Raw genomic sequence first — 10,116 nt, forward strand, 5'->3', positions numbered from 1 at the left:
GCATCACAGCTTACAGCAACCTCCAGCTCTTGGGCTTAGGTGATTCTTTTGCCTTAGCCTCCCGAGTAGCTGGGACTACAGGTGCCCGCCACAATGCCCAGCTATTTTCTTTTTGATTTTGGCTGGGGCCGAGTTTGAGCCCACCACCCTCTGTATATGGATGGGGCCAGCAGCCTACTCACTGAGCCACAGGCACCGCCCAGTGCCTGGCTATTTTTAGAGACAAGGTCTCACTCTTGCTCAGTCCAGTCTTGAACTTCCAAGCTTAGGCAATCCTGAGCTCAGCCTTCTTTATTCTTTCTATTTTTTTCTTGGCCGGAGCTGAGTTTGAACCCACCACCTCCAGTATATGGGGCCAGCGCCCTGCACCTTTGAGCCACAGGCACTGCCCTTTTTTTTTTTCCCTTTTTTCAAAAGGGAAAAGGGTTGGTTTGAAGGGGATGATAATGTAAAATTAATTATGGTAATGTTTGTACACCTCTGTGAATATACTAAAAACCATTGAATTGGATACTTCAAATGGGTTAATTATATGGCATGTGAATTATTTCATTATAAAGATACTAAAAATAGAATGAGGACCCTAAAGAGCATGTTTATGTGGGTTTCCTTCATTGATGTTTGCTGTATTAGAGATGAAAACTGTGAAAAAAAATTTTTTTTTCAGAGACAGAGTCTCACTTTGTCACCCTCAGTAAAGTGCGGCAGCGTAGCATCACACTGCTCACAGCAACCAACTCCAGGGCCCAGGCAATTCTCCTGGCTCAGCCTCCCTAGTAGCTGGGACTATCGGTGCCTGCTACAATGCCCAGCTATTTTTTTGTTGCAGTTTGCCCGGGGTGAGTTTGAACCCACCACCCTCGGTATATGGGGCCAGTGCCCCACTCACTGAGCCACAGGCACCACCCAAAAACTGAAAATTTTTTAAAACACAAGAACACATGAACATATTCCATTAGCTGTCAGAATGATGATGTGATGGTGTCTTCACATATCCTGGAGCCTCTGGAAGATCCACTGAATGTCTTGGGAGTGTAAGAGTCAAAAAGGGCAAATCACATCTTTTTTTTTTTTTTTTTAAGAGACAAGAGTCTGACTTTATTGCCCTCGGTAGAGTGTTGTGGCGTCACAGCTCGTACCAACCTCCAGCTCTTGGGCTTAGGCGATTCTCTTGCCTCAGCCTCCTGAGTAGCTGGGACTACAGGCGCCTGCCACAACGCCTGGCTATTTTTTGTTGAATTTTAGCTGAGGCTAGGTTTCCAACCCGCTACCCTTGGTATATGGGGCCAGCACCCTACTCACTGAGCCATAAGTACCGACCCAAAGCAAATAACAACTTAATATGATGAAAATATTATAGTTTGATCTCACAGACTCCCTTGACGGGTCTCAGGGACTCTCAGCAATCCCATTTTGAGAATCGCTGCCCTGGGTCTCCAGAAGTTCCTCTCATGTCCCCACCGGGTCACTCCCCTCACCAAGGGCGACCACTGTCTTGACTTCTGACATCCTATATTAGTTTTGCCTATTTTTGCTTCTTATATAATTGGACTATATATTCTCTTGTGTGACTGGCTTTTTTTCTTTCTTTCTTTCTTTTTTTTTTTTTTTTTTGAGACACAGTCTCACTCTATTGCCCTGAGTTGAGTGCTGTGTGTCAGCCTAGCTCACAGCAACCTCAGATTCCTGGGTTCACACAATCCTCCTGCCTCAGCCTCCGGACTAGCTCGGACTAAAGGTGCCTGCCACAACACCTGGCTAATTTTTCTATTTTTAGTAGAGATGGGGTCTTGCTATGGCTCAGGCTGGTCTCAAACTCCTGAGCTCAAATGATCCTCCTGCCTTGGCCTCCCACAATGCTGGGATTACAGGCGTGAGGCACTGTGCCCCACCCATATCTGGCTTCTTTACTCATTATTTTTGTGAGATGGGTCCATGTTGTACGTAGTGGTAGCTTGTTTATTCAATACCGTAGTAGTCACTCTGTGACTCTTCCACAATTTGTTTTCATTTGGGTTGTTCCCAGTTTGGGACTGTTATGAACAGAGCTACTGTGAACAGCCTTGTACTGTCTGTTGATGGACACGTTTATGCATTTCTCTTGGGTGTATACCTAGGAGAGGAACTGCTTTGGGCGTAAGTGTGGGCTTTCCTAGAAGTTTCCCAACTGTTTTCCAAAGGGCATAGGCCAGGATACTTGCTCTTTTCAGGAGTGTCTGAGTTTAGGTTGCTTTCCATCTTGCCAACTTTTGTTTTTTTCATTTTAGCCATTCTAGTTGGTGTTCAGTGATTGATTATTTCTGTCATTGTAATACTAATGGTTATTCTTTCCTCCCCAGAGGGCAGCTCTCAGCTGAGCTCTAGCCCCTTCCTCTCGGAGGCCAACGCAGAGAGGATTGTGCAGACTTTATGTACAGTTCGGGGAGCCGCCCTCAAGCTTGGCCAAATGCTCAGCATCCAGGGTACAGCTTGACCCTCAACTCCTGACCCCTGACCTCTCTTTCTTTTTTATTTTTATTTATTTTTTAGAGACAGAGTCTCACTATATTTGCCCTCAGTAGAGTGCTGTGGCATCACAGCTCACAGCAACCTCAAACTCTTAGGCTTAAGCGACTCTCTTGCCTCAGCCTCCCAAGTAGCTGGGACTACAGGCACCCGCCACAATGCCCAGCTAATTTTTTGTTGCAGTTATCATTGTTGTTTAGCTGTCCTGGGCTGGGTTTGAACCCGCCAGCCTCCGTGCATATGGCCAGCGCTATAACCACTGTGCTATGGGCACCAAGCCCCCTGACCTCACTTTCATCCCACCCCCACCCATCAACAAGACCCAACTTCAGATCTCACATAGGGGTCCCTCCTTGCCTCCCCTCTCACTGCTCCACTCATCCTGCTATCTCCCAAGACAACAGCTTCATCAGCCCCCAGCTGCAGCGCATCTTTGAGCGGGTCCGACAGAGCGCCGACTTCATGCCCCGCTGGCAGATGCTGGTGAGTGCCCGGTGTGTGAGGGCCAGCTAGGGGGAGGCATGCTCTATTTCTCCCCCACCTGCCTGACCTGGTTTCATTGCTCTACTCCCTGTCTGACTCTAAACTTCAGTTTCCCCTTCTGTAAAATGGGGCTTACCAAAGTACATCCCTCAGCACTGTTGCAATGATTAATTGAGAAGTGGTGGAGAGTACTTAGTCCAGTCCTGGGCATGGACTCAGCACTCTGTTGAACCCAACTTCATAGGTTCCAACCCTGTCTCTGCCGCTTACCATGTGTGCGGCTTGGCCTCTCTGTGCTTCCAGATGTGTTACCTCATCTGGGAAATGGCGACAGTAACATTTACACCTACATCATAGGGTTATGTAAATTAGTCTGCATAGAACACTTAGAATAGCCCCTGACACACAAGGAATGACATGTAGGTTTTAGCTGTGATTATTACTATCCTTTTAATTAAAGGAGAGTATCTGTAAATAAGCTGGCACTGTGCCTGGCACTGAGTAAGTACCCAAGACACGAGCTGTTCTTCTAATAACTGGGTAAGGGTGTGGAATTGGGAATCCAGCCACCTGCCTTCTTTCTCTTCTCACTTGCCACATGACCCCAGGCAGTTCCACCTCTCTTTGAGCTATTTGGAATAGGATCTGGCCCATAGGAAGGCCTCAGTTCATTTTAGCTCTTCTTTATCACATTAATTTCAAAGTAATAATTCAATATGGGAGTATAATAAAGGATTGTTATCAGCCTTAACTGTAAATAATAGTAATCCCCTCAACAGTCCTCACAGCCTAGGGAGTGCAGGCTTGAGAGACTAGATGGGCTGAGCCTGCCACTCTGCCAGCATCTGGCTGGTCACCTTAGGCAAGGGACTTCTCTCAGAGTTTCCCTGTCTGTAAGGTGGAATGGCAGCCAAGAGCTTAGCCCAGGGCCCGGTGCATGTTGAGTGCAGAGGTTAACAGCACAAGGGATGGACTCAGCTGCTGTAACTATGATGATGACTGTTATGACCACTCCCCCAGAGAGTTCTCGAAGAGGAACTTGGCAGGGACTGGCAGACCAAGGTGGCCTCCCTGGAAGAAGTGCCTTTTGCCGCTGCCTCAATTGGGCAGGTACACCAGGGCATGCTGAAGGACGGGACAGAGGTGGCTGTGAAGATCCAGGTGAGAAGGGAGGTCTGCAGGGTAGGGTGGGCCCCCTGCTGGTTCACAGGAGTGACTCATACCCTGTTTTCCTCCTCACCTTGCAGTACCCAGGTGTTGCCCAGAGCATTCAGAGTGATGTCCAGAACCTGCTGGCAGTGCTAAAGATGAGTGTAGCCCTGCCTGAGGGTAAGGTGCCCCCTCCCCTACCTGAGCAAGGGATGCTGGAGAGAGAAGGCAGGGGCTGGATGGAGGGACAGCATGAGCAGGGAGTGCCAGTGTGTGTGAGTAGAAGGGAGTGATTATGTTGCTGTGTGTGAGACAGAAAGGACACTGAGGCAGGGAGAGCCCAGAGAGCAGGAGTGTGTGTGGGAAAACCTTACAGATTCTGATAGAGCTACAGAGAGACAGAAGCCCAGGCTGAAATCCAGAAACAGACGCGCAGGGAGTGCTAGGAAAAGGACTGTAGGTGGAAAAAGAGCCCAGAAGCGGAGAGGAGAGTAAGTGGGACAGCATGTTTGTGTTAGAGCACGTGGGAAGGCGCCCGAAGAAGGGGAGCAGGTGTGTTTGTGTGAGAGAGAGAGACAGGCCTAGACGTGAGATCTAGAGGCAGAGAGCAACGTGAGAGAATCAGCAGGAAAAACTGACAGAACAAGGGGTCGGGTGTGGTGGCTCACGCCTGTAATCCTAGCACTCTGGGAGCCTAAGGCAGGAGGATCACTTGAGCTCAGGAGTTCCAAGACCAGCCTGAGCAAGAGACCCTATCTCTACTAAAAATAGAAAAACTAGCCAGGTGTTGTGATGGGCTTCTGTAGTCCCAGCTACTTTGGAGGCTAAGGCAAGAGGATCATTTGTGCCCAAGAGTTTGATGTTGCTGTGAGCTAGGCTTATGCCATGGCACTCTACCCAGGGCAACAGAGTGAGACTCTGTCTCAAAAAAAAGAGACAGAAAAGGGGCAAGTGTGACCAAGGGGTGCAGGATCCTAGGAGAGAGACCTCAGAAGAGACTGCAGTTGGGTGAAGGACAGAGGGAAGGCATGTAGACAGATGGTGCCAGTGAAAGGCGTGCAGAGAGAGACAGGATTGACAGGACTTGAAGACTCCTGTGAATGGGAGCCCAGGGACTCCGTCCTCAGCTGACAAGCTGCCCCCCTCAGGCCTATTTGCTGAGCAGAGCCTGCAGGCCCTGCAGCAGGAGCTGGCTTGGGAGTGTGACTACCGTCGAGAGGCCGCTTGTGCCCAGAACTTCAGGTGAGCTGAGCTCTTTGCATGACCCTGGGAACCCCTTCCCCCAGCTTCCCTCCTTTCTTTCCAACCAGGCTGGGGGAAATAGATGTCCCCCAGCCTCTGGCAAACTTTTTCTCTTTCTTTCAATTATTTGCTCATCCATCCATCCCATCACTCATTACTTCACTAACCCCCTGGTGTCTTCTGTGAGCTTGGGCGGGTCACTTTTTCTCTTTGAGGGTCAGTTTTCTCCTGTCACATGAGACACATATGTACTGCAATCTGACATGGACACTTAATTACATGATGAATCACCATTACATGTGTGGGATTGACAGTCTGGCAGTGTCAGGAGTAGAAGGGAATGGGGCTCCTCTGTGCACTGTGGCCAGAAAAAAAAATTTATATGAGCATTTTGGAGAACAGTTGGGCATCATGAAATAAGCCTTTATAGTCACATACTCTACAACCCAGCAATTACCCTCCTTACTAAATACTCTGGTATTCACCATTAGAATTTTCTAAAATGCTCAGAGTAGCATTGTTTGCAACAGCCCAAAACTAGAAACAACCCAAGCCTGTCAAATTTATCCAGCAGGGTAGATAGATAAGTTATGGTGGATTCATCAGTGGCATATTATATAGCAGTGAAGATGAACTGTGGTCACCTGGAACAACATGGTTTTATCTTGGAAAAAGCATGATGATGCACGACAATTAATGACACCTCCTCAGTGTGGCTCACAAATTTATTGAGGATTTACATTGTGCCACACTCTGTGGACAGAGAGTGAGAGAAAAGTCAGAAAAAGGCAGTGATTAAGGGCATCTTCCCTGCACACAGATGTGGGATCAAATCCAGCCCTGAGTCTGTAGAGTGGTTCCCTGCCCCAGGGGATGTCCCAGTGCCCTTAGGATAAAGCCGCATCCTTCCCCTGCTCCCTCCACCCTCCTCCAGCCACCACACAGGTCCTCAGCCAAGGGCTCGCTCATATTCTTTGATTTGACCCACTTACCTCAATCTGTAATTGGTGTGTTTGCTTATCATAGTCTCATGGGGTGGGGGCAGGTGCTGGGACAGTTCATTCACTTTTCCGTCCGCAGCATCCTCCTGCACAGGCACAGACACAGAGAAGAAATCCTTTTTTTTTTTTTTTTTACCAGCGGTCAGAGCAGTGACTCCAAGGATTGACCCTTGAGTCTCACTATAGACTTCACAGATTTTTATATCAGTGACTATTTTGAGAATGACTTAATAAATAATTGATGAAAAAAATAATGCATGAGCTAAATACAATGAGCTCATCCTGGGGCAACCAGAAGTCATAGAAGAGTTTTAGGTAAGAAAGAGGTAGCTGGGTCTCTAGCGCTGGTTTAGGGGCAGGAACAAAAGTAGGCACCTCTGAGATATTTGTTAAATGTCAGTCCAGTTGGGTATTGGCCATCACCAAGGGCAGACACAGGCAAGAGAAGGGCAGGAAGGAAGGGAAGACATGGGCTGTTCACGGAGGACCTTCTTGGAAGAAGAGGAGGCCTCGAACTGGATCACAGCAGTCTGTAGCACAAAGTCCCCTTCCCTCTCTTCTCTTGTGCCCCAGGCAGCTGTTGGCAGATGACCCCTTCTTCCGAGTGCCAGCCGTGGTTAAGGAGCTGTGCACAACAAGGGTGCTGGGCATGGAGCTGGCTGGAGGGGTTCCCCTGGACCAGTGCCAGGGCCTGAGTCAGGACATCCGGAACCAGGTACATGGTCATGGCACAGTAGGGAGGGTACTGGTCCAGAGTGTGGCTGGCAGGGAGGACCAAGCCCATTGTCCCTTTCTAAGCCAGTGAGGGCTCTACAGGGGCAGATCACACTGATGTGTCTGTTGCTGCTTGTTCCCACCCCAGATTTGCTTCCAGCTCCTGAGGTTATGTCTGCGGGAGCTGTTCGAGTTCCGATTTATGCAGACAGACCCCAACTGGGCCAACTTTCTATATGATGCCTCCAGCCACCAGGTTGGTTCCTTGTGATGTGTGTCACATTATGCAAATATTAGCTACTGTACCAAATAGTCCCTGATATTTCGGTAGCTCAACCCAATAGCATTTTATTCACACAGCAGGTTTGGGTAGCCCTTCTCCAGGTGGTGATTCAGGGACGCAGGTTCCCTCCCTTTTGTAGTTGTTCTGTCCCCTACAGCCTTGAAAATCTCTGCTTCCAGGTAAAGGGGAAAGAGTGGTTGAGGGTGTACGCTCCTTCCTAACTGTTTAGGCTGGAAGTGACACAGCATTTCCTTTACCGTTCCATGTCTGAGAACTAGCAATGGATGCTGGAAACCTGGCTGGGCAGTGGGTTCCTAGTGGCATGTGACAGTATAGAAGAGGAAGCACTTTTGGGCAGCACCTATGGCTCAGTGAGTAGGGTGTCAGCCCTATATACCAAGGGTGGTGGGTTCAAACCTGGCCCTGGCCAAACTGCAACAAAAAAATAGCTGGGCATTGTGGCAGGCGCCTGTAGTCCCAGCTACTCGAGAGGCTGAGGCAAGACAATTGCCTGAGCCCAGGAGTTGGAGGTTGCTGTGAGCTGTGTGACGCCACAGCACTCTACCGAGGGAGAAAAAGAGAGACTCTTATCTCTACAAAAAAAAAGGAAAGCTCGGCACCTATGGCTCAAGTGGCTAAGGAACCAGCCACATACACCTAAGGTGGCAGGTTCCAATCCAGCCTGGGCCCGCCAAACAACAATAATGGCTACAACCAAAAAAAAAAAAAAAAATAGCCAGGTGTTGTGGCGGGCGCCTATGGTCCCAGCTACTTGGGAGGCGGAGGCAGGAGTCTTGCTTTAGCCCAGGAGTTGGAGGTTGCTGTGAGCTGTGATGCCACGGTACTCTACCCAGGGGGACAGCTTGAGGCTCTGTCTCAAAAAAAAAAAAAAAAGAAAGAAAAGGAAGCACTTTCAGAAGGAAGGCAGGTAGCCATCACTGCCACACTCGTCAGTCATTTAGAACACCATGCCTTCACTCTCTGCCCCTTGACAGGGAAGACAAGACATCTCTGACCCTTGTCTTCTCAGAGTTCCTTATCCAATGGGGACCTGTCACCACACAATTATGACTCAGAGTAGTTAGCACCATGATAGGAAGGCACAGACAGAGGGGTCAAGGCCAGGATGGGGGAGGCACAGGATAGTGGCTGACCCAGCCTGGGGCAGGGGGAGCCAAAGCAGGCCTCTTGAAGGAACTACTACCATTAAAGCTGAGATCAGAAAGAAGAGGAGAGAGCCACCTTGAAAGCAGGCAGAGTGTTTCCAGAGGAAGTTTGAGGGTGTACAAAGACCTGGAGGTGAAGGTTTGGACTTGCGCTCTTCTGATGTCTGTAGACATATCTTCACCTTTACCAGAGGCTGGTAAGTGGCTCTTCAAAGTAGTGCCATTTTGTCCTGAGAGGGATCTTTCTAGACCACAAATCTGGTCAAGATATATCCCTTCTGCAGTTCCCAGCAGAGCTCCCTCAGTTCAAGTCTGAGCCCTTTGCTCAGCGTCCTCAGTCCCTGTCCCCCCCTTTCCCAGTGTGCATACACCCTGTGTCCCCTGCTAGGGGTAGTATTCCATGGAGGTGTTTATGCAACACCAGGTGATACAAGTCCTGACAGCAATTTATTGAGTTCCAGCAACATTTTTTGTTTGTTTGTTTGTTTGTTTTGAGACAGAGTCTTACTTTGTTGCCCTCTGGAGAGTACTGTGGCATCACAGCTCACAGCAACCTCTAACTCTTAGGCTTAAGCGATTCTCTTGCCTCAGCCTCCCAAGTAGCTGGGACTACAGGTGCCTGCCATTATGCCTGGCTATTTTTTTGTTGCAGTTGTCATTGTTGTCTAGCAGGCCTTGAACCTGCCTGCATTGGTGTACATGGCCAGTGCTCTGCCCACTGAGCTACAGGCGCCACTCCAGCAACGTTTTCTGTTTTAATGGAAGAGAACAGAAAATATCAAGAAAATATCACAGATGGGAGGGATCCATGTTATTTGGGATACTTTTATTTAACATTTATATTTAATGTGTGCATTAGCACTGGCAGCCAGTACAAACTTTATTTCTTACTGTGGGTAGTGGTCAGTCCAAACTTCATTGCCCTAGACATACTCTTGTTGCACATGTGTTCCTCAAGCACAAAAATCAGAAACAGCCTCAGCTTCCATTGGCCAGTAAATGTATCGTGATATAACCATGCCATGAAGTCCTTACAGCATGAAATGTGAATGAGTGAGCTAGAGCTACACATAGCAACGGGGATCTGCAAAATCATGGTGGGCAGAAAACATATGGTACAGGAGAACTACCGTAAATACCACTTATATGAAGTTTTAAAATGTGTAGACCCTGGGGTGATGCCTGTGGCTCAAAGGAGTAAGGCACCGGCCCCATATGCCGGAGGTGGCGGGTTCAAACCCAGCCCTGGCCAAAAACCACACACACACAAAAATAATAATAAAAATAAATAAAATAAAATAAAATATGCAGACCCTGATGGAACATTATTTGGAGGTGCAGACATACACAGGGAATGTAGAAACATTTACATAGGAACTTCAGGAAATATATAACAATGATTTCAGGTAAGTGGAGAGCCTAGAAAAGACCTTGGGGATATGGGGGAGGTGAGATCAGGGCAGGACACACAGGAGGCTGGTGGTATTTTATACTTTAGGTGGTATTTTATACTTTAATCTGTGGTAGGATTTGTGGGTATTCATTTTACTTTTCTTTTTTTTTTTATTTTTTG

The 10,116-nt window shown here is 48.3% G+C and overlaps 1 protein-coding gene across 1 annotated transcript in view; it reads left to right on the forward strand.

The window, feature by feature from the left end:
- COQ8B (coenzyme Q8B) overlaps positions 1-10,116 on the forward strand; it is a 23,660-nt gene that overhangs the window by 7,276 nt on the left and 6,268 nt on the right. Inside the window, exons 6-12 of the mRNA XM_023508246.1 lie at positions 2,340-2,462; positions 2,903-2,988; positions 4,009-4,149; positions 4,236-4,317; positions 5,286-5,379; positions 6,954-7,095; positions 7,243-7,361. Coding sequence (XP_023364014.1) covers positions 2,340-2,462; positions 2,903-2,988; positions 4,009-4,149; positions 4,236-4,317; positions 5,286-5,379; positions 6,954-7,095; positions 7,243-7,361 — 787 coding nt within the window. The remainder of the gene's footprint in view (positions 1-2,339; positions 2,463-2,902; positions 2,989-4,008; positions 4,150-4,235; positions 4,318-5,285; positions 5,380-6,953; positions 7,096-7,242; positions 7,362-10,116) is intronic.

Source organism: Otolemur garnettii, unplaced genomic scaffold (assembly GCF_000181295.1).
Source record: "Otolemur garnettii isolate 467f Iridium unplaced genomic scaffold, OtoGar3 scaffold00233, whole genome shotgun sequence".
In the NCBI taxonomy this organism is placed as follows: domain Eukaryota; kingdom Metazoa; phylum Chordata; class Mammalia; order Primates; family Galagidae; genus Otolemur; species Otolemur garnettii.